At 45.1% G+C, this 23,087-nt stretch overlaps 1 protein-coding gene across 2 annotated transcripts in view; it reads left to right on the top strand.

Moving 5' to 3' along the window:
- Positions 1–4: 4 nt before the first annotated feature.
- Positions 5–23,087, top strand: part of MLH1 (mutL homolog 1) — an 86,451-nt gene continuing 63,368 nt past the window's right edge. Inside the window, exons 1-12 of one of the 2 annotated variants that reach the window (XM_069561239.1) lie at positions 5–359; positions 2,644–2,734; positions 4,818–4,916; positions 8,275–8,348; positions 9,889–9,961; positions 11,059–11,150; positions 12,735–12,777; positions 12,906–12,994; positions 15,191–15,303; positions 17,361–17,454; positions 18,545–18,698; positions 22,705–23,081. In XM_069561239.1, the coding sequence (XP_069417340.1) occupies positions 244–359; positions 2,644–2,734; positions 4,818–4,916; positions 8,275–8,348; positions 9,889–9,961; positions 11,059–11,150; positions 12,735–12,777; positions 12,906–12,994; positions 15,191–15,303; positions 17,361–17,454; positions 18,545–18,698; positions 22,705–23,081 (1,415 nt within the window). In that variant the 5' untranslated portion in view covers positions 5–243. The remainder of the gene's footprint in view (positions 360–2,643; positions 2,735–4,817; positions 4,917–8,274; positions 8,349–9,888; positions 9,962–11,058; positions 11,151–12,734; positions 12,778–12,905; positions 12,995–15,190; positions 15,304–17,360; positions 17,455–18,544; positions 18,699–22,704; positions 23,082–23,087) is intronic. The other variant, XM_069561241.1, reaches the window with a different exon arrangement.

The raw sequence follows: 23,087 nt of genomic DNA, 5'->3' as shown, positions 1-23,087 counted from the left end.
AGCTGCGAGGCGAACGGAAGCCGTGTTAGGGCGGGACTTAGAAACCGGAATCACGGACTTCACGGGCATTAGAGCTGCCCAATCAGTAGCTTCCTGGTCCGGAAGTGACGCTACCGCCCGAGGGTTAGTCTGGATTTCGTCAACAGGATTGAGGGAAGGACGTGGGCAAGAAACTGTATGGAGATTGGCTGGAGGTACTTCCAGTGAGCTTCACGGCGTGACCCGGGATCGTCTGGCGCCAAAATGTCGCTTGTAGCGGGGGTTATCCGGAGGCTGGACGAGACAGTGGTGAACCGCATCGCGGCAGGGGAAGTTATCCAGCGGCCAGCTAATGCCATCAAGGAAATGATTGAGAACTGGTACGAAGGGAGTCAAGGCTTTCTCCAAGGCCACTACATAACGGACCGCTGCTACGGATAGCGCGGACACGCCTCCCTGCCCTGAACCCAAGAATGTGTGGTTGCGGCGGCGGAGGCCCAGGCTGCTGTCTGCTCCCCTCACGTGTCCTCGAGCGTTGTCGCGAGACTTTAGGGTTGTTGGGGGAGCAAGGACAGTAAACCAGTATTGTTTTAATGATGCTATTAACTAAGAAACCCTTTAAAAACTATATATGCAGAAGGTGCAAGTTTTTGAATGTCTAAAAGTTTTATAATTTAAATTCCTTTCTTCTTTCAAACGGTATCAGTTTCTTGCTTATTCCTGAAGTCATCCATCTACGTTCAACAGTGCAATTCACTTTGAGTTATATTCAAACTTAATTGCTGGGATTTTAGGAGAGCACAGTGAACTTAGGGTTTAATTTGTGATTTTCCTATTATTGCCAGGTTAGCTCACTTTCGCTTTTCACTTTCATGCATTGGAGAAGGAAATGGCAACCCACTCCAGTGTTCTTGCCTGGAGAATCCCAGGGACGAGGAGCCTGGTGGGCTGCCGTCTATGGGGTCGCACAGAGTCGGACACGGCTGAAGCGACTTAGCAGCAGCAGCAGCAGCAGTCCCCATTTAGGATTTTTAAAATTAATTTAATTAGAGGCTAATTACAATATTGTAGTGGTTTTGCCATACATTGACATGAATCAGGCATGGGTGTACATGTGTTCCCCATCCTGAATCCCCCTCCCACCTCCCTCCCCATCCCATCCCTCTGGATCATCCCAGTGCACCAGCCCTGAGCACCCTGTCTCATGCATTGAACCGGGACTGGTGATATGTTTCACGTGTGATAATATACATGTTTCAGTGCTATTCTTTCCAATCACCCACTTAGGATTTTCTTACCCTTTTTGCAGAGTCACTTTGAAGATCCCTTATCTTTTGGGGGTATTCCGGGAATTCTGAAGTTTAGAACTGTCACACAACCATTGTGGAGGGAAGAGGTTAAAAACGTGGAAAGAAGGTTAGGTGTAAACTAAACTTCAGAAAGGACAGAGGCTCGTAGTATACCTAAATGTGTCGGATCTTTTGTGTTGAAATGCATTGATGTGGGGCTTTCCCGGTGGTCCAGTGGCTAAGATTCCGACCTCCCAGTGCAGAGGGCTGGGGTTCAATCCCTGGCCAGGGAACTAGATGCCACATGCTGCAACTAAAGATCCTGTGTGCTGCAAGCTAAGACCTGGTGCAGCCAAATATTTTTTTAAAAAATGCATTGATGTTAATACAATCCATACGTTAAAGGGGAAAAAAAATGTTCCAGTTGGAAGGTTTGTAAAGGGATTCTTCTGAAAACATAAACAACCATGGGGGTAATGAAAGAACAGTGGGTCAGAAAGGACCACCAGAAGAAAGGAAGAGAATTAGAAGGTGGACCAAAGAAGAAGCAGGGAACCTGAGCATTGTCTCTCCTTTTGACTTTACTTACATAGTTGGCAAAGGCTGGCTTTTGTTCTCCAATTTTAGAATTAACTAACAGCAATTTAAGTGTGTTGAGGTACCGTTCAGGAACACTACACACTGGCTTACACTTAAGAAATTATATGGAGTCTAGCTCTGCTGTTTTTAATAGACAAGTTGAGGTGGCTAAATGAAACTTCAATTCAGGGACTCCTGAGTAAGTTCTTTGATATTTAAGTAACTTATTATCTTATTTCTGAATAAATAATTGTCTTCCTAAGGAGGAGGTAACTTCTCTTTCTCATGCAGCCCCAGGCTGATTTATTTTCTCTTGCTCTATAGATGCTCTATGCTTGTAGGCTATTCTTTGAAGGGGTAATAAGGTGTATTTAATTTTCTGCAGCATCATTTTTTTCTTTCTCCTAACATATCTTTTCATAAAGAGGCTAGTGGAGAAAAACTTATAGAATTTTTTACTTAGTGACATTTTATAAGGGTCATGTAGGATCCTGGGGCTGAATAAAGTTTGAGTAACAGATGGTAATTAGTTTAGAACTAGAGGAGCAGAAATATCGCTGAATGTCCTATTGGAAGTGATGGCTGCCCCCTCTCCCCTTGTCTTCTTTCCCTCCCTCTCTCACAACATGTAAGCTGATAACATTGTGGTCTCAGAGCCTTTAAGACAAAAGAAAAACACATTCATCTGTCTTGTATTTGTCTGAAATTTGTTCTTATGCCTTGATTCATTTTCAAATATGTGCATTGGAGAGTAACTGCAGACTGATAAATTACTATTTTTTGTTTGATTTGCCAGTTTAGATGCAAAATCCACAAGTATTCAAGTGGTTGTTAAAGAGGGAGGCCTGAAGTTGATTCAGATTCAAGACAATGGCACTGGGATCAGGGTGAGTAAAACCTCAGAGCAGCAGGATGTTTGTGTGCTTCTTGTGTTGCATCTGCAGGAAGTGGTGGAACTTTGCCCTGTTCTGGAAACTTCAGGCTTTTATGGATGGGATTGTTTGAGAACTTCAACACCAACAATAAATATTTATTGAATACCTATTCCATGCCAGGCAGTGTTTAGGAGAGTAAGGAGGTCAGGGATCGAGTCATGAGGCCGTTTAAAGGTTGAGTGTTCTGAGCAGAGAGAACGATACACACAAAAATGGCAAAATGAGAGCTTGCCTGACATGCTGAAGGACTAGCAAGGAGCTTGGGGTGCCTAGAACAGGGTGGTGGGGGGGGGTGCAAGAGTAGCAGGAGAGGAGGTCTGAAGGGGAAGCAGGCTGAGCATGCAGGAACTTGTGGGACCTTCTGCAATCTTTGGCTTTTACTCTGGATGAGGAGGGATATGATTAGAACATTTTGAGCCAAGAGGTAACATGGTTTGGCAAGTTGTATAAGAACTCTTCTCTCTGCAGTGTGGAAAATAGACTGTAGCAGGACAGGACAGAAGCAGTGATATTCTTTGTTGGTGATGGTGAATAAAGCTCTCAGAATTTGCTGGTGTAGGGAGTAAGAGAGAGGAGTCAAGAATGACTTCAAGGTTTTGGCCTGTGCAAATAGAAAAAGAAGCTGCCATTTACTGATGGGAAGGCTATGAAACAGGCGGATTTGGGAAGATCAGAAATTCATCTGGGGGTGTGTTAAATTTAAGATGCCTGTTAGTTGGATCCATGTGTGCATTTGAAGTGCAAAGTAGAGGTTTGCGCTGGAGATAAAAATTTGGTGTATTTGCATTTAATGGTATTAAAAGCCATGAGACTCACACGAAGAGAAACTTGACATGATTAGTCATTAGGGAAATAGAAATAAAAACTTCAGTGAGATCCCACTTGACATCAGTTAGGATGGTTGTTATAATTGATTAATTAATAAAAACATTGTCACCATATCCTGCCTGCCATGTGCTTCATACAGTGGGGTGTCACTCCCGGACCTTTCTTCAGATGTGTAAGCTGCCTCATCCATTAAACCTTTGGTGTCTCAAAAAGGAAATATTGGCAAGGATGTTGAGACATTGGAGCTCTTGTACGTTGCTGGTGGGAGTATCAGATAGTGCAGCCACTGTGGAAGAAAATTAAACAATTGCCATATGATCCAGCAATTCCACTTCTGGGTTTGTACCCCAAAGAGTTGAAAGCAAGGTCTTAAAGAGATTTGCACACTCATGTTCACAGCAACATATTCATGATATTCCAAAGGTGGAGGCAAAAGATGAGTGGATAAGCAATATATGATAAATACATAGAATGGAATGTTATTCATCCTTAGAAAGGAGTGAATTTTTGACAAACGCTATTACATGGATGAACCCTAAAGACAGGATGCTAAGTGGAATTAGCCAGTCACAAAAGGACATATACTGTTTGTTTCCACTTACATGGCACACCTAGTGTAGTTAAATCTTTAGAATCAGAAAGTAGAATGGTGGTTCCCAGGGGCTTGGGGGAGGGGGAATGGAGAGCTTTTGTTTAATGGGTACATTTTCCATTTGGGGAGATTTCAGAGTTCTGGACGTGGAAGTTGGTGATGGTTGCACAATATTGTGAATGTACTTCATACACCTAGAGAGGGTTAAAGTGGTAAATTTTGTTAAATTTTTTTTACTGCAATTAAATATATCTAAACTTTTAATAAAGGAGTTTCCTAATACAGTAATAATTTTTGTACAATCTGTGAGCCTGCATGAGATCATCAAGAGAATGAGTGTGGACAGAGCAGAGGTCTAGGGATGGAATTGTGGATTATCTGCTGTCAGGGGAGCTGAGACAGAAGCAGCAGGCCAGGCTGAGAACCAGGTGAGTGAAGAGGAGGGAGTGCCAGGGCCTCGTGGAATTCTGGAGCCCAGAGAGGAGGCTCCTGCTGAGTTAGAACTCTTCTCCCAAGAGCATTTTCTTCCTGGAAGTCAGTCAAGAAAAGGGAAATTCAGAAAGATTGGGAAAAACGAGTAACATAATCATTTACTTGTTTCTTTGCACCTTGTAGAAAGAAGATCTTGAGATTGTGTGTGAGAGGTTCACCACAAGTAAACTGCAGTCCTTTGAGGATTTAGCTCATATTTCTACCTATGGCTTTCGGGGTGAGGTAAGCTGAGGATTGAAGCAGAGTGTAAATATCCTCCTGTGATAACATTTCTGCCGTTTGTCAGCCTATGTTTCTCAACAGGTCAGTAAGATATCATATTCTTTACTTGTTCAGTTCAGTTCAGTCGCTCAGTCATGTCCAACTCTTTGCAACCCCACAGACTGCAGCACGCCAGGCTTCCCTGTCCATCACCAACTCCTGGAGTTTGCTCAAATTCATGTCCATTGAGTCGGTGATGCCATCCAACCATCTCATCCTCTGTCATCCCCTTCTCTTCCTGCCTTCAATCTTTCTCAGTATCAGTGTAGTTTCAAATGAGTCAGCTCTTCACATCAGGTGGCCAGAGTACTGGAGCTTCAGCCTCGGCATCAGTCCCACTAATGAACACCCAGGACTGATTTCCTTTAGGATGGACTGGTTTGATCTCCTTGCAGTCCAAGGGTCTCTCAAGAGTCTTCTCCAACACCACAGGTCAAAGCATCAGTTCTTTGGCACTCAGCTGTCACATCCATACATGACAGCTGGGAAAACCATAGCTTTGATTAGATGGACCTTTGTTGGCAAAGGAATGTCTCTGCTTTTTAATATTATGTATCTCCAGAGACACCCAAGTCTCCTGATGGAAGAAGACCATACCACCTACCAAGTTTTCTTGTCCCAAATCAGATGTGAATCTCAGGCAATACTTAGATCTAAGTACCAGTATACCAAAAGTACAGAGAGTGAGGGAGCATGGTACAGGGGGCTGAGACTGGGAAATCACGTGATAAAAAACTTGTTTCCTATAAAGTAAACTGCACAGGGGAAGAAAGGCAAAGAAAGGAGCAAGAATCAGAGGTTAGGGGGATTTAAGAGGCATATGAGCCAGCTCCAACGTGTGGATATTACTTGGATCCTGATTTGCACAAACTAAAATTTTCTTGAGACAGATAATTGAACTCAGATTGATTATTTGATTTTATTGAGAAATTACTGTTAATTTTCTTGATATAAAAAGTTTTATGGGGTTTTAATTTTTTGATTCCTAATCTTTTAAGTTATATTCTGATATATCTATAAATGAAATTATATGGCCTGTCATGGGGACATATGATATAGAAAATGGATAAAAATACTTTTAAGACTAAATAACTTATATTTTTATGACAATACTCTGGATATAAAGATATCATTCAGTATGTGTAGGACTACATAAATTATAATGGGTATATACTGTTCTATTACTTATATGTACTGTAGTCTATTTAAAGTTTTCCTGTTGAACATTTATGCTCTTTGCCATTTTTTTTATGCCTAATGCTCTGGTGAACATTCACATTACAGTGTGTTTTGTTCAGTTAATTTTCTTAGGATAAGTTTATAGATATAATGTTTGTGAGTAAAAATATGCATATATTTCCAGTAACTTGTATTAGCTTCCTATTGCTGCTCCCCCAAATGACCACAATCTTAGTCGTTTAAAACAACACACATTTGTTATCTTATGGTTCTGGAGGTAGGGGACATGGGTATCACTGTGCTAAAATCCAGGTGTTGGTCAGGCAGTGTTCCAGCTATATTCTGGGGGCTTTGGGGTACCAGAGAAACTGTTTGGGGGTAGTTATTTGGGGGGGTGAGAGGGAAGGGAAGGGAAGGGAAGGGAAGGGAAGGGAATGGAGCCAGCTATTTTTCATTTTAGGCCTTTTTGTAGTTTTTAAATTTTTTATCATGTGAATGTATTTTTACTTTGATTTTTTTCTTTTTTTAATTAAAAGGCAGCTTTTTATGACCCAGTTGCCACAATTCTGATCAAATCCAGGTGGTCTGAAGCACCCTCCTGCTCACAGTGATCCCCAAGTTGTTCAGGAAGGAGTAGCATCAGACTGTGAACCTTGAGGTTCCCCTGACTTCAAGTAGGTCTCAGGTCAGCCCTGGCAAAGCAGTTTCGTTCTGACTTTGCAACTCCCCGAGTCAGTTCCTAAGCCCAGGGCTTTCTGCAGCCTTAGCCTAGTTGTAGGATATCTTTGGGGTTGTGATTAAACAGGGAAGATTTACTGAGGGATTGCTATGTGCCATCCATGGTTCTCAGCCCTTTGTGTGTATTAACCCTTTCACACTTGACAACTCTGAAAGAGTAGGTTCTGTTATTATTGCCCTGTTTGACATATTGGGAAACTGACTCAGACTTTAAGAAGTGTGGCTGGAGTGTACAGCTGGAAAGTGGCAGAATGGGGAACTGAGCCCTGGCAGTTAGACTCCAGAGTCTGTGTTGTTATCCTCTTCCCCCAGTGCCTGTACAAAGGCCCCTGAAACAGCTGGATCATCTGCCAGTGGCTGGCTTTCTTCATGGTGTTGGGTAGTGTTGTAGTATTGGATGTATTTCATGTCTTTCCTTATCAGAATCTCAAAATCATTTAAAAAAATCAAGTCTCAAAATCGTTTACATATTTAATAATGAAAATTAGGACTTCTCTATAACTTAGATGGTAAAGACCTGCCTGCAATGCAGGAGACCTGGGTTTGATCCCTGGGTCAGGAAGATTCTCGAGAAGGGAATGGCAACCTACTCCAGTATTCTTGCCTGGAGAATCCCGTGGACAGAGGAGCCTGGTGGGCTATAGTCCTTGGGGTCGCAAAGAGTCAGACTGAACTGGGTGGAAATTAGCTCATCACAATTCACCAGGGAAACCCAGCTAGGACCTGGTAATCTCTGAGCCTGAGCCATGGTCCTTGTTAATGAACTGAAGCTGCCACCACTGTATTTACTGTTTGCTCAGATGTAGTCACATATCACAATGCTTAGGTTGTGTTTTTTAATGCTGTGATGTCCTGTGAAAGGAGATACAGATTCCAAAGGGCCAGTGAATCAGTCTTGATTTTCAGGGGGAAAAATAGTCATTTAAAAAAAAATTTGTTTCATCTTAATTGAATAATTAAAAAATTTTATTTCTAAACATTAAATTGCTTACAGAAAACAGTTTTGAATACAGTTTACAACATGGTCAATTTGGAGTGGTTCCATTATCCTGTTTCTGAAGGCAGCTTTAAAATTGTTAGAAGACAAGTCATTGAGAATATTAAATATGCCTATAACTCTACACCTGAACACAGTTGCTGTTAACGTTAATTCTTGGTTGTGTTTTCTTTTTGGACTTTTATATGTATATATTTTTTCCCCTCTTGTTCTAGTAATTATGCTGCAGATTCCATTTGATAGCTTCCTTTTTTTTTTTTAACATGTCATCAAATGAGTGAGCAGAGTGCTCGTTGTTGCCATTTGTTAATACAAAACAGAAGAGCCAATTTAGGTAACTTCTCCCTTAATGCGAGATGGGGGTGATGGGGCGTTTCTTTCACTCCATGTCCTTTCCTTCCTTAGGCTTTGGCCAGCATAAGCCACGTGGCTCACGTCACCATTACAACCAAAACAGCTGACGGGAAGTGTGCGTACAGGTATAGTGCTGGCCTCTGCTTAGCGTACAGATTCATCCAGAAACATGCTTTTGGCCTGCAACTCAATGTAGTCCTGTCTAAACAAGAATATTACCTATTTTTGCCTAGATCTTGGGTACATTTTCTTTCCTCCCTTTGTATTAGTTGATAATCCAGAGGGGTGGTTGTAAGTAATAATCTTCCTTCATGAACTTGTGAAAGGTATGCTGTAATAGATTACAAGTGCCTAGCACCGGGTCTGTTACGCCGAGGAGGGCTGAGTCTTTGGGAGCTGGGATGTCACTCTGCCCCTTGGCCCTTCAGCAGGGCATGGCTTTGGCCTGATTACGCGGCTGTGAGGGGTGCCAGAGGACTGTGACTCCTTAGCTGCCTCTGATCCCCAGCCGCACATGAGTGCCCCTGTGGATTCCTTCCCACAGGTGCCCACTGGCTGTCTCTTGTGCTGGCACAGAACAGGAAGGGGATTCAAGGAATCAAAATCATACCTTTGCTCTCATAACCGTTGGCCAGTACTAGTGAAAGATGGGTATTCAAATCTAATTCCTGCCAAAAAGGAGACTTTTGCTTATCATACAGAGTGTTAGTTTGTATAGAAAACAGCTTCAGCAGAGGGCAGTTCTGTCTGTTTCTCAGCCCTCTCCCACAGATGAGTGTGTGCCGTCATGGACGATGGAGCATTTCGGTCTGCAGCACTTGGTGCTGAAGGGGGTTGACTAGATGCAGATTGCAAATAGGGGAGGCGCTTGTGAGTGAATGTCTTCTGAAATAGCCTGGGGCACAGGCTCCATTTCTTTGCCTCTGGAGTGTTATGCCCCTGCTTGGAACCTCTCATAGCTCCCCCTGTGTGGCAGGATGAAATCCAGAGTCTTCGTCATAGCAGCTCATGCACTCCCCAGGTGCTCAGTCCATCTTTTCAGCCTGTCCCCACAGCCATGCTGCTACATATTCTAAAACTTCTGTGCTTTTGTCTATCTTTTCCCTTCCTGGATGGACTTCCTTGCCCTCTCCACTTGAGAAGACAGCAGTCTAGGACCCAGGTGAAGTGTCATCTCTTCTGAGAGACTTCCTCCCATCCTACCCCAGGCTCAATGTTTTCCTTCTCTGGACCACTTGACACCTTGTCCCACACTTCAGGGAACAATCTGTCCCCTCACGAAATCAAGAAACTCCCAAGGCCTGTCTCTGTTTCAGGATGTTTACAGGCCTGATACATGATAGCCCTTGAATAAATGATTGCAGAATTATTGAAAAAATGTTACTGTCATCTTAGGCAGTGTCATAACTTTTGTTTGTAGCCCAGAACTCAGAAACTAAAAATGCAGTAGTTGGTAAACAAAAAAAAAAAATAGGGATCTTCTCCCCCCTTCTTTGGTACCCATTTAGGATGGTTATGGAAGTAGAAAAAGGGAGGAAGCTGGTAACTCGGATAACATATAACATAGCTATATTTTAATCTGTTGTTGATGTAAGTTACTTTTTTACTCTTTGGAGAAGTATCTCTTCTCTATTAGCTACCAGTATCTTTTATGTTTTGTGATAGAGCTCATTACTCAGATGGAAAGCTGAAAGCGCCTCCTAAACCATGTGCAGGCAATCAAGGGACCCAAATCACGGTAAGAATGGTACACAGGACGTGACATTGTTGAGAAAGCTTTGTATAAATACTGAAATAAAAGGCAAAGTTGTCTCTGAGTTCTCAAAGGATTGCTATAATGAATATTTACTAGTTAATAGAAGCCTCAATATATCACCCTGTAAGAAAGAGAAATGATGGTTGATTTTTATGACATGGCAGCCTGCCCACAGCCTCTTTTTTATAAGAGGCTGGGAGATTCTTCTATTGAGATGGCAGAAATTGGTGGCAGGATAGCTGCCATTGAAAGAACCTTAAACATGACTCCAGAAGACAAGTCCAGAGTCCTAACCTTGCCACTCAGCGGCAGCGTGTCCAGAGGCAAGTCATTTAATGGCGGTTCATCTTACTTTGCTCCTCTAAGAAAGAAAGATGGCACGAGGCATATCTGACCACTCATTCAAAGGGCACTTGAGTAACACAGTTGTGTCATTAATCAGGAGAAAGGCTGTTCAGCTGCCTTATTCCTGTGGTGCCATGTTGGGTGTGCTTCTCTTCCAGGATCCCGTAAATCACCCCACTATCACGTTACCTGTCCCACCCCTGCACCCCCAGCCCCAGTCAGGGCACATCTGCTTGAAGGCCCCAAGCCCTGGTCTTGATGAGGCAGGTCGGGGACGCAGCAATGAGGAAATGAACGTGTACTTTGCATCTCATGTTAAGCAGGATCTTGTACCTGGGACCACCGTATGATTTCCAAGAACCCCCAAAAGATCTAATAATTATTTCTAGTTTGTAAAAGTTTCATACCATGTGGTGTCACAACGGTTTATAAGTTTATCTTTGCCCCACTAAATCCTGTGCTGTTTTGGGCAGGACTGTGTATTTTATAGGTTGTCTTATTCCCAGCACAAGGCAAAGAGCCTGACATGGAGGTGGACCCCAGTGCCTATCTGAGAAGTCAGTGAGTTAAGTGGGAGGCTTGCTTTCTCTTGTTAAGGCAGCCCCGTCTCCTGCCCTGTCTTCTAACACTTAGAACTGTGCTGGTGGTGAACATAGTTGGAGTCTCTGCCTTAAGACCATGCTGTGCTTCCATATACTGCTGTGAATTTACAAAAAAATCAACCTTCTGTTCAGGTGGAGGACCTTTTTTACAACATATCCACGAGGAGGAAAGCTTTAAAAAACCCAAGCGAAGAGTATGGAAAAGTTTTGGAAGTTGTCGGCAGGTACAGTCCACAACCTGGGCGTGGGTTTCTGAGTCACTCTGTCACCAGAGCAGTGTGTTCCGGTGCTTAGAAATGGAGGAGAGTTGCAGAGCTGAATGGTGAGCAGCAATACCAGCCCGTAGATTGTTTCTGGTCAAAGATTAGGTCAAGGTTATTCTCTCTCTCTGAAAGAGAATAGCAGTGCAGGAGGTGTTCAGGCTACATTCTCAACATGTCTTTAAGACAGCCTAGATCTTTTGAGTTTGTGAAAATAAAACTATAGGCAAGGAGGAGAAAATGAATTCTGGGTTTTCTGTCATGTCCCCAGGAGAGAGCAGTTGTTTGCTGTATCTGTGAAGGGTCTTTGGTGGCAGGCAAAACAGACTGTAGCTAAACTAGGCCCAAAAGAAATTCACTGAAAGGCTAGGAGTGACTCAGCAAGTAAAAGAAAATGTAGACAGCTGCTTCTTGAAGAGGTCAAGAAGCAAGGTGGCTTCAGGGGTTTAATGTAGTGTCTGCATCCCAACTCTTTTCATTCCTCTCCTGAGTCTGCTCAAGGGTGTCTTCTGGGAGAGCGCATCTGATTGGCATAGCCTGGGTCCCCCCTTCATGTGCCCACATCTGTGGGGAGGTGATTTCTTGATTGACATTCTGAGAAAGGATATACAGGTGGAAGGGGGAGAGGTGGTGTCCCAAAGGAAAGAGTAGGGGCTGTTAACAGGGAGAAGGGACCCAGGGCAGGTGAAAACAGCATCATGTCCAGGATTGACTTAACCTGCTAGTACAGTGGCTGCAACGTGGCTCTTTGAGCCTGTGAGTTCTTGAGTTGCAACAGAGGTGTGTTACCTATTTCTCAGTATTGCTACAAAATCTAAAGTCAGTAAAACATGTCCCTCTAATAAGGTGGAATGGACTTTGTTAGATAAAGTCCACTTTGTTAATAAAGTGGAATGGACTTCCACATCAAGTTTCTTTGCTTTTTCCCCTGGAGTCATATGAATCAGTATCAGAATGTTAATTAGCTCCTGGAAGTAGAGGCATTCTGGATGACTGTTTTGGTTCTAGGTGCGGTAAGTGAACTGTTACTGAATAAGCGCGTTTTGCTAGGCACAATCCTTCAGTTCCTGGGGCCCATGGAGGGAGGAGAAGTAAATGGGAGCCAGTGGAGAAAAGGCTGAGAGATCCTGAAGCAGGACCTCGTGGGGAGGAAGACATGGGTGAAGAGGGGGCTGTGTTAGGGACTTAGAGAGAACAGTACAGGGGATGTTCAGGCTACATTCTCAAGAAGTTTTTGAGGCCACTCAGATGAGTTTGAAGATAAAACTAGGCAAGGAGGAGATTGTATTGAAATACCTCGAGTCTAGTCAGCAATGCATGGAAGCAAAAGGGAAACCTATTTTTTGTTCATTTCTGCCACATTTAGCAATGAGATCTTCATGCAGTCTCTGCTGGTTTATTTTCATGTGGGCAAAACATGATATTTGAAGATACTTTTGTATGTACGTATCTTTGTTTAGTTAACCCCACTGATTTAACTGCAGGGGACTCTTCCTCATATGGTGCATTTGGCTTCTCTTTTTTACTATTTTGTTTTTTCTCTGCCAGGTATGCAATACACAATTCAGGCATTGGTTTCTCAGTTAAAAAAGTAAGTTCTTAATTTATAAAGGATGGTTATGTATTATAAAAGAAGAAGGGTTGTTTTTTTTTGTTTTTTAAGAGTTGGCTGTGGAGACAAGGTCATGGTATTTCAGTCAGCCCTGTTCTGTTTATCAGCAAGGTGAAACAGTAGCTGACGTCAGGACCCTGCCGAATGCCACCATCGTGGACAACATTCGCTCCATCTTTGGAAATGCTGTTAGCCGGTATGCTGATAACTTGCATTTTTAAAAATCTTCTGTGTTCTGTCACATTATTTTGGAATCTGTTTACAGTTGCCTGAAGAGTTTTCTTTAACCAAGTACAGGCTTGTTTTTATGCTTTAGGCTTGTTGTCGTGCTTCAGATTATTTCGTATAATCAGTGCTTCTTGGGTGCACGTCATCTCCTAGGTGGTCTGGCTGCAGACTGTGTGTTCTCTCTAGGTCTCTGTCTTCAGAACATCTCTGGTGTAGAAGAATTCTGTCCTCCATTGTTCCCGCTTGTCCTGTATTTTCATAACTGTCACTTGGATTGCATGTATTACCACTCAGCGTTTATTAATTGCCTCCCATATTCTGGGCTTTGTGCCAGAAGTTAAAGATATAAAGACAAGTAAAATGTTTCTGCCCGTGAAGACATCCCTTGCTTGTGGCAAGCAGTGTCGTGTCCCTAGATCTTCATGGTCAAAGCCTCAGCAGGAAAATTGCTTGTATTCTAGATTTCTCATGGCACTCCCGTTGATGGGTGAAAGCTGCTGTTTCCAATACATATCCGTAGCTTAATCTCAGGGCTTTGCAAAGCCCAAAGTGTCTGCGTCATAATCTGAGGGGACAGTACTAAGCGCCTTCTGTATGCCAGGCAGGCCCCGGAAGCTGGAGGTCACAGATGAATGAGACCGCCCCTGACTTCACCTTTTCCAACAATCTTAAAAGCGGGAGCAGTAGTCCCACGACTGTTTTCTACTCCAAAGGGGACAAATTACTCACCCTTTGAACAAAACCAGGTTCCTAACTAGAGAACAGTCAATTTGCTTTTAATTACCCTTTTGTTACTAATCGAGTGTTAAAGAATTATTTTTCCAGTGTGCTCCCAGAGCAAACAGAGAGTTCTGTTGACCAAATTTTAAGACCCAGTGAAACTTTTAAGAGCTCCTTGGCCAGATTCTAAGATTCAGAATTGGTTATTAGTTATTATGAAACTCTTAGAGAGTATAAGAAACTGGAAATCCCACGGAGGAGCAGCTCCCAAAAGAGGTTTCCAGAAAACCAGCCTCTTTTCTGGGGAGAGAGGGCCTGCTGGTTCGCTGTGTGGGGAAGCATGGGAAGCTGTGCTCTGCGCAGACTTGGAGTACACACCACTGCCTGTGGAGCATCAGCCATCCTTCCAGCGAGTGTGTAATGAGCTTCTGCTCCTTGCTGGCCACTGTGCTGTGGGGTAGAGATGGGAGGAGGGAATAAAGCAGGAAGGATTCTTGCCCTCAGACGACTCATACTCTAATTGGGAAGACGCAGGGAATAATTATTCCATTCATTAGTGACTGCTCAGTGGCTTAAAGGAAAAGTGAAAGGTGGGGCGTCTCCTGAGATCAGGGAGAGAGATTGTCGTGGAAGGCTCTTCAAGGAGGCGATGCCTAGATACGGTGGTAAGGAGGAATTAACTAGCCGGTGTGTGTGCCAAGTTGCTTCGGTCGTGTTTGTGCGAGCCCATGCACTGTAGCCCTCGGGGCTCCTCTGTCCACAGGATTCCCCAGGCAAGAATACTGGAGTGGGTTGCCATTCCTACTCCAGGGGATCTTCCTGACCCAGGGATTAAACCGGTGTCTCTTATGTGTCCTGCTTTGGCAGGCAGGTTCTTTACTACTAATTGCCACCTGGGAGGCCAAGCCAGCAGAGGGAACGTTCCAGCTGGAGGGGCTAGCACTTGGGAGGCCCTCAGGCAGAAATGAGTGTGGCTCATGGGGGGACCTTGTTTCATCTTAATAGGTGCCCCTGCTCCCCGTAAACACTGGGGGGCACCACACAGGAGCCTGTCATGTTCCCCATCAGCAAAGTAAGAGATTCTCAGCAGAGATGATTTCTTTGGAATCTCATCTTTGGGACTGAGTTACTAAGGAACATAAAGGTTTCAGCAAAATAACATCTCAGAACTTGACTTGCCATGTCCCGACAGTGACGATTGACATATCATAAATGCTTGAAAATAGTAGCTAGGTGGGTGAATGGATGGCTAGATGGGTGGATGAGACGTTGGATAGACGGATGGATGGGTGGGCCTGGACGATCTTAATGAACCAAGTCTCTGGGATCCTTGGCAGGGTCAGTTTATGGGAAGGAGCCCTGATTTTTCCAACTCTGATTCTTTAGAGTGTTTGAATTTTCCAGTTTTTTGAAAAGCCTCAAAATTTCTCTCTTTTCCAACCAGAGAATTGATAGAAGTTGGATGTGAGGATAAAACCCTTGCCTTCAAAATGAATGGTTACATATCCAATGCAAACTATTCAGTGAAGAAGTGCATCTTCTTACTCTTCATCAACCGTAAGTGAGAAAGAGCTATGTGAAGAAATCTCTCCACAGGGAACTTTAAGGGGCCATGGAGGAAATTCTTATCCACAGGTTTGATTACACCCAGGGAAACCTTATGCAGAAACGTGGTTTAATTAGGAAGTAGTTACAGTTTCTGCCCTGAGTCTCCTCAGTCCTCTCACAGGTGCTCAGGGTTGGCTGCCAGTTGTGGAGTCTGGTTCTTGCCTCTGAGAGGATGCCCAAGAGAGGGCATCCCAGCCCCTGTGAGCCAGTGCAGCCTCCTCCCTGCTGGCTTCGGAGCCTTACCAGCAGGTCCAGGGCAGACCTTTGTTCTCTTCTTACATCAAGACCCACTGTTGGAAATTGCCCAGCAGGGCACAGGGAGGGGGTATTTTAGGTGCAGGCAGTGTTTTTTCCTTTTTTTAATTGAAGTATAGTTGATTTACAGTATTGTATTAGTTTTAGGTATACAGCAAAGTGAATCAGTTATACACTTAAGTATATATTTTCAGATTCTTTTCCATTATAGGTTATTGCAAAATATTGAATATAGTTCCCTGTGCTATACAGTAAATCTTTGTTGTCTGTTTAACATACAGTGGTGTGTATTGGTTAATCCAGTGCTCCTAATTTATCCCTCTTCCCCTTTTCTCCATTGGTATCCATAAGTTTGTTTTCTATGTCTGTGAGTCTGTTTCTGTTTTGTAAATAAGTTCAATTGTAGTAGTTTTACATTCCACACAAAAGTCACACAATAATTTGTCTTTGATTTATTTCATTTACCATATTGCTGCAAATGGCAATATTTCATTCTTTTTTATGGCTAATATTCCCACTGTGATATATATATATATATGCACACATAAATGCTTACAAAAATATACACCACGTCTTTGTCCACGCATCTGTTCATGGACATTCGAGTTGCTTCCATGTCTTTGCAGCTGTGAATTTTGGGTGCATTTGTATCTTTTTGAATTGGGGTTTTCATTTTTCTCCAGATGCTGGATTAAATGGTAACTCTATTTTTAGTTTTTTAAGGAACCTCTGTACTGTTCTCTGTAGTGGCTGAACCAATTTACATTCTTACCAAAGGTGGAGGAGGGTTCCCTTTTCTCCACACCCTCTCCAGCATTTATTATTTATAGACTTTTTAGAGGTTAGGTCAGACTCTTATGTATGTCGATCACTTATCTACACACTGGGCAGGCTCCCTCGGGTGGCAGGGACAAAGAACACTCCTCCAGCGTGTCTCAAGTTCAGAAACCTCAGCGGAGGGCCCCTTTTGTTAGGTTACGCAGCACAGCGACATCACCGAGGCAGCTGTGGTGACGTGGTGAGCACTCAGAATAATAGTCTCCTCGGTCATGAGATCACTGCCTCTCTTTCATTGGAAATAAAGAGAGGTGACCCATCCTCCGCTCCACCAGGTCAGGACAGCAGATCGTCAGCAGGCCAAGAGTCTGGGGAGAAAAGAGAGCCGTGTTGTCTGAGAATAGATCTTCCTCTGATTAGTCTTATCTCTCCAGCTTTCATCCTTTTCTACCCTCTCAAGCCTACCTCATCTCCTAAATTACTCTCAGCACGCAGTCAGAGATTTGTACCCCCTGAAATGCCTGGAAAATGCACTTGCCCGTAAGTCTCTGTTCAGCCACCCCAGTGTTGGAGCTCCCTGAGCCAGTGTGGCGGCCGCCTCCCCCACCATTCAGCACACCGGCTCCAGTGGTGGTCCTTACCGCGGGGAGCTGGAACTAGTTTTATTCACCAGCGTTTGTTTCCCTGCTTGTAGCCCAGAGTGTATATTTGCAGAATGAGGGTCTGAGCCTGGGCTGCCAGGGAAGGGTGAGGAAGGGAGCAGGGAGGCAGAATGGGCAGTTGCTGCTGCCCTGGGGAGAGGAGGACCCCATGCCACCAGTGAGGTGCTGGGGGACCATGATGGTAAAGGGGAGCGGATGTGGATGTCACCCCAGCCGTGCTCTTCCTGAGCTGATGTCCTGGCATGGTATTGCTGTGTACCTGTCTCCTCACCCTTTAAGACCGATAGGAGCTAACTGCCTTTTATTTTCTAGATCGTCTGGTAGAGTCAGCTTCCTTAAGAAAAGCCATAGAAACGGTGTATGCAGCGTATTTGCCCAAAAGCACACACCCGTTCCTGTACCTCAGGTAAGGCAGCACTGAATTTCTCATCCAAAACTCGTAGGGAAGGGAAATTCTGTCCAGCTGTCCTCTCTGAAAGAGCCGTGGACTTGTTAATTATTAGCCCAGTGAGAGTGAGCCCCATGCCCCACCGGCATAGGGTGTTCCGTTCTTTTCACAGGTAAAAGGCACAGTTTTCCTTTATTTATTCACTTCTGCTGTAGAATCCCACCGAGAGCCTCCCTTGTGCCAGGCAGTATGTTAGTGAAACAAAGGTGAACATCGCCTTGCCCCTGAACCAAGAGGAACCTGCTTTAACCTGGCAGAGAAACCCTTTTCTCCTACGGGTCTGTCCAGCGCCCTCTACCGGCAACACTTCACACCGCCACGCTCCCTTATTGGAGCTTGCAGTGATAGATGCTGGCTTTGACCTGAGGCAGTAAGCTGATGGCACAGACTCTAAACTGACTTTTGTGCAGCATTTTAATGTTAGAAAGTTCTCTCACATATATTATATTTTGTATATGTTTTTATCTCCACATAATACTGAACAGTTAAGTAGGGACAGGTTCGTGGTTACATATGGGAGAACCAGTCCTGAGAAGTTAACACATTGTTGGCTGGGGAATTGTTGCGGAGACTAACTGACACCTGTCATTGATGAGTTGTTATGTACACGAATATTGAAACACTCTGGTCTATAAAGTTTGGGTAACAAAAGACATATTAAGAGGTTCAGCGAATTGTTAAATGCCTTGGCCGTGAGTTATGGAATGAGAAATTCCGCTGGCTCTGGAGTGATGGTAGTAACAGCTGATGGATGATAAATGTGCCGGGTGCATGCGAAGTGCTTTACATGAATTTAATCCCAGCACGTATTAGGTCCAATTCACGGGCATGGAAATCGAGGCATAGAAAGATGCTGTAACCTACCCGCAGCCGCTCAGCTCTCAAGTAGCAGAGTCAGCATTTGAGCCAAGGTCACTCGGATTTGACCTTGAAGTCTTAACTACGACATCATTTGGCCTCCCCAAGTCTCCTGCCCACCGCAAAGACCGAGTGAATTTCCCCCGCGTTTCTCACTGTGTTATGTAACTCTTCTCCTTTTTCCTGCCAGTCTAGAAATCAGCCCCCAGAATGTGGACGTCAATGTGCACCCCACGAAGCACGAAGTTCACTTCTTGCACGAGGAGAGCATCCTGGAGCGGCTGCAGCAGCACATCGAGGACAGGCTCCTGGGCTCCAACGCCTCCAGGACCTACTTCACCCAGGTGGGGGCACCTCCCCAGCTCTTTCTCCGGGGCCTTTGCCACTGAAAATGTGCCCTGTCACCCAGGAGCGCCCAGACATTTCACTGTTGCCTTATAGGACTTTCTACTTTTTTGATAATTTTCTTTTTTTTTTTTTTGGCCATGTCCTGCAGCATGCAGGGTCTTAGTTCCCTGACCAGGGAATCAAATGCATGCCCCCTGCAGTGGAAACTCAGTGTCTTAACCACAGGACCACCAGGGAAGTCCCACTTTGATAGTTGTCTTTCAGCACCTTTCTTGAACCCAACTCTGAAGGTTCATGGTGTTACCCCTGAGCCTGGAGTTGTAAGGCCTTGAGTTCTCTCTCTGCCTCTTTCTGGGAGCCTTAGACCGCCTTCCTAGGAAGAGGGGCTGTCTGAAACAGAGTGGGGCGCCTCTCCCCTGCATTCCCCACTGGAGACATTCAGAGGAGGCTGATCCCCCATATCTGGGGCAGAGTGTGGGGGCAGGGCCCTGGGCAGGGCCTTTAGTCAGGCCTTGTTACCACTGTGTGACTGACTTTCCCTGACCGCCACATCTCCCTCAGTAAAGATGGAGCTGGTCATCCCCACACCCAAGGACAGTTATAAGTGGTTAGTGAACAGCAAGTGGAAAATGTCTGATCTGGGACCTGGCACCATTCAACTTACTACAATTATCCAGGTTCTAACAGCATTGATTATAAACTGCTCCCCTTCTCTGGGGCCTCAGTTTCCCCATCTGTACAATAAGCAGTGTCTGGTTGCAGCTCTGAGGTGACTGCCCAGAGTAGTGAGGGTGGGTTCATCAGAAGCCAGCGGACACCGCAACTAGAGAAATGGAGCCTTTTCCCCCCTTAAGTCACACTGGGTCCTGCAAGCAGGAAATGGGCTTCTGTGAGCCCTGCTTCTCTGAAAACTTTCAAAATGGCCAAGCAGGTGAGAGCCTCCTCAGGAACATTTATGGTTACCTGCAGAGAGCCTCGACAGGGGGTGATGTGGGCTCCAGCAGTGAGCAGAGTGCCCTTGGGGCAGCCGCGCCTGCCCGGGGACCTGCACGCCTGCAGGTTGTTGCGGCCGAGCCGGGGGTGTGCGTGAGCCCTCAGAGAGGGTGCTGAAATGGAAGGGCTCCGTAACTGTCGGTGGTTTTCATCCATTGTTGCTGACTCAGCCTCAGTGCCCTTGACTGCTCCCTCCCCAGATACCCGCAGAAGCTCCCTGATGGGCTGCTGGGGTTGCAGCAGAGAAGGATTCCTCCCTTCACTGAGGCACCCACGGTCTAGAGTCCACATCCCACGTGAGAGAAAAGCAGACTGGGGAGGGAGGGGGATTTTGTCCCAGACTTGAGCCTCAGAAACGTGAAGGAAGGAATGTGGTGCCTGGGCCCCAAGGCTGAGAAGGAATTAGGTGGGCAGAAGGGGACCGGGGTGCACAGGGTGCTTCTGGCAGAGGAGAGGATGAGGATACAGGCCCAACCGGGTGGTGGGCGAGGGCTGCAAGATAACAGGTGTTGAGGATCTGAATGCTCAGCGTGCTGTCAGCGTTCTCCATGCTGGCTGCCTGATGGGAATCACCTGGGCCCTCCCCGAACCAGTAAATCTGTCTCGGGTGGGTCTGGGCGCCGGTAGTTTTTAATTTTTTTTTAATTTTTATTATTATTATTATTATTTTTTTAATATCTTTAATTCTTACATGCGTTCCCAAACATGAACCCCCCTCCCACCTCCCTCCCCATAACATCTCTCTGGGTAGTTTTTAAAAGCTTGGCCAGGCATGGGCATCCATAGGTGGGGTTAAGCAACACTGGGCATGTGTGAAGGCCTACGCTAACTGCAGAGTTCAGGTCAGTTCGAGGGGTTTTATCAGCAAGGTAAGGAGTGTAGACTTCAGTGTGATGGGAATGGACAGGATCTGGTCTGCATTTTACGGAGAGCTCTCTGGCTGCAGCATGGAAAGCGGATGGAAACCCACAGCGACTTGGGCAAAGTGAGGAGGGAACCTGGACAGAGGACATGCCTCTGATCACTGATCAATAGTTGAAATCTGGAAATGCCAGCACCTGGGCCTTGGTTGGCTGGTGGGAAGGGGAGGAGAGGCCTGGAGGAAGGGGTTCACCAGAGTCCCGGGGGCGTCTGTGGCTCTACCAGGAAAAGAACCTCTTGACTTCCCTGCTTGTCCTGTCCTGCCTGAGGCAGATTTGTTAGATTCCATTTTATTTCCCGAGATAACTCTGCGTGGGTTCTGACCCGTGTGTCTTTAGAAGGAAGGTGGGTTTCTGGATCAGAGGACCCACCTCTGTCGGTCGGTTCACTGTTCTGGGTGAAGGTCTCCAAACTCAGACTGTCCCCGCTCCCCTGGGGTCCTCAGAACACCTTCTTGCCCTGGCTCCTCACTTTTTGGCCCTGGGTTGCCTTCCTCCTCCTCCCCAGCTTGGACCTTGCACTTCGCTCCTGGGGCCAGGGCAGCAGTAGCCCTGATTTGCTGGGTTGCCGTTCAGTGTGAAAATTGGGAACCCTGGTGGTGCTTGTGGTTTGTTCCAGCTCCGTCATGTTGGATGAGGTGTTTTACTTTTCCGGACTTTAAAGTGACTGTCTGCCAAGTAGTTTTGTTAGTTTCTGCCTCCCCAGACCCACTTGTGGATTGCACAGGCGGATGAAGTGAGTACATGGCAAGTAAGTATCGCTATGATGAGATTCATCTGGGCTCAGCTGCCGACTGCCTGATTCCTTCATCATGAAGGTCGCATTAGTGATTAGTTTTACCGTTCCTTGATCGTCATTGCCTGAGCCAGTTATTTTGTTAAGATTGTGAGATTATGATTTTCTTGTTTTTATCATTTCTTCTTTATTAATAAACCAATTTTTTTCTGTAGCAAATAATTTTCACTCGTTAGTTATTAGGTTATCCTGAAGTACAGTTTATGCCAGAAAGAAAAGATGAATGCTGAGTTCTTTGCCTTTGGTGATCAGTTTGCGGGGAAGTGGGTTGGTGTCCTAGCAGTGTCCGTTTAATGACTTTTTTCTCCCTATCTCATCGCTCTCCTTCCTGCTTTCCTTTCTTCCTCTCCATTTTTCTCTTTCTCTTCTAGTATTTTGTCATAGCTGTTAACAAACATCATAATTCAACTAGTTGTAGTTAAATTACTTCATCCTTGACCAGCTAAAACCACTTCAGGCTGGGGCTCTTGTCCTTTTAACCCAATTACTTGAATCTTTGATAATTTCCTTGTTTCTGATAAGATAGGATTTTTGTAGGCTCACCATATAGTTTCCCAGCCCATGTCCTGAAATTGGCCACTTTTCCAAAGAACTGCTTTATTTTAGTGGGAAATGGTATTTAGAAACTGTAATCTGGGATTGAGGGGCGGGGGTGGGGGGGCGGTCTTCATTGCTATTGGGTGGTTACTGCTTCCAGGCCTTACCAGTGCACGGAAGCAGGAAATACATATATTTAAAAATAGACAGTCAGAAGGTGGTTGCCAGAAGCTAGGGGAGAGTTTCCACTTGGGAGGATGGATGTAGGTGATGGTTGTGCAGTGTTGTCAATGTACTTAATGTTACAGGACTGTACACATGAAAATGGTTAAATAAATTTTATGTTGTGCATATTTTACCACAGTAAATCTCTTATGGCAACAAAAAATGGACAAAAACATGAGCTTTACATGAGTATTTTTATATCAAACCAATTTTTAAATTGTAAGGATTTTGCTGAATTTTTGATTTTATATTGCCTATTTCTGTCTTTATTACTTTTTTGGCCATGCTGTGTGGCATGTGGGATCTTATTTCCCTGACCAGGGATCTAACCCAGGCATTGGGAACTACCGGACCACCAAGGAAGTCCCTATATTTGTGTATTTTTAATTTCATACTTCAAATTTTGGTCAGAATTCCTTCTATAATAATTCTGTAGTGATAATTATACCTGGTTCTAGCTTCTGCTCCATTTTGGGGCCTGTACTTCTCTGCTTATTCTGAATCTTCCCCCCATCTTCTTTTTTGGCACAGACTTTATTGCCAGGTCTTACTGGCCCCTCTGGGGAAGCGGTAAAATCCACAGCGAATGTGACATCCCCATCCACTGCTGGAAGTGGTGACAGAGTGTATGCCCACCAGATGGTCCGCACAGACTGCCGGGAACAGAAGCTCGATGCCTTCCTGCAGCCTGTGAGCAAGGCCCTGTCCAGTCAGCCCCCGGCTGTTGTCCCAGAGCACAGGACAGACGCTTCTAGTAGTGGGACCAGGCAGCAGGATGAGGAGATGCTTGAACTCCCAGCTCCTGCTGAAGTGGCTGCGAAGAGTCAGGCCTTAGAGGACGATGCAACAATGAGGACTGCAGAGCTGGCCGAGAAGAGAGGGCCCTCTTCCAGCCCCAAGAACCCCAGGTATGA

This window comes from Ovis canadensis, chromosome 19 (assembly GCF_042477335.2).
Source record: "Ovis canadensis isolate MfBH-ARS-UI-01 breed Bighorn chromosome 19, ARS-UI_OviCan_v2, whole genome shotgun sequence".
NCBI classification, from domain to species: domain Eukaryota; kingdom Metazoa; phylum Chordata; class Mammalia; order Artiodactyla; family Bovidae; genus Ovis; species Ovis canadensis.
This window is presented reverse-complemented; position numbering and strand designations above follow the sequence as displayed.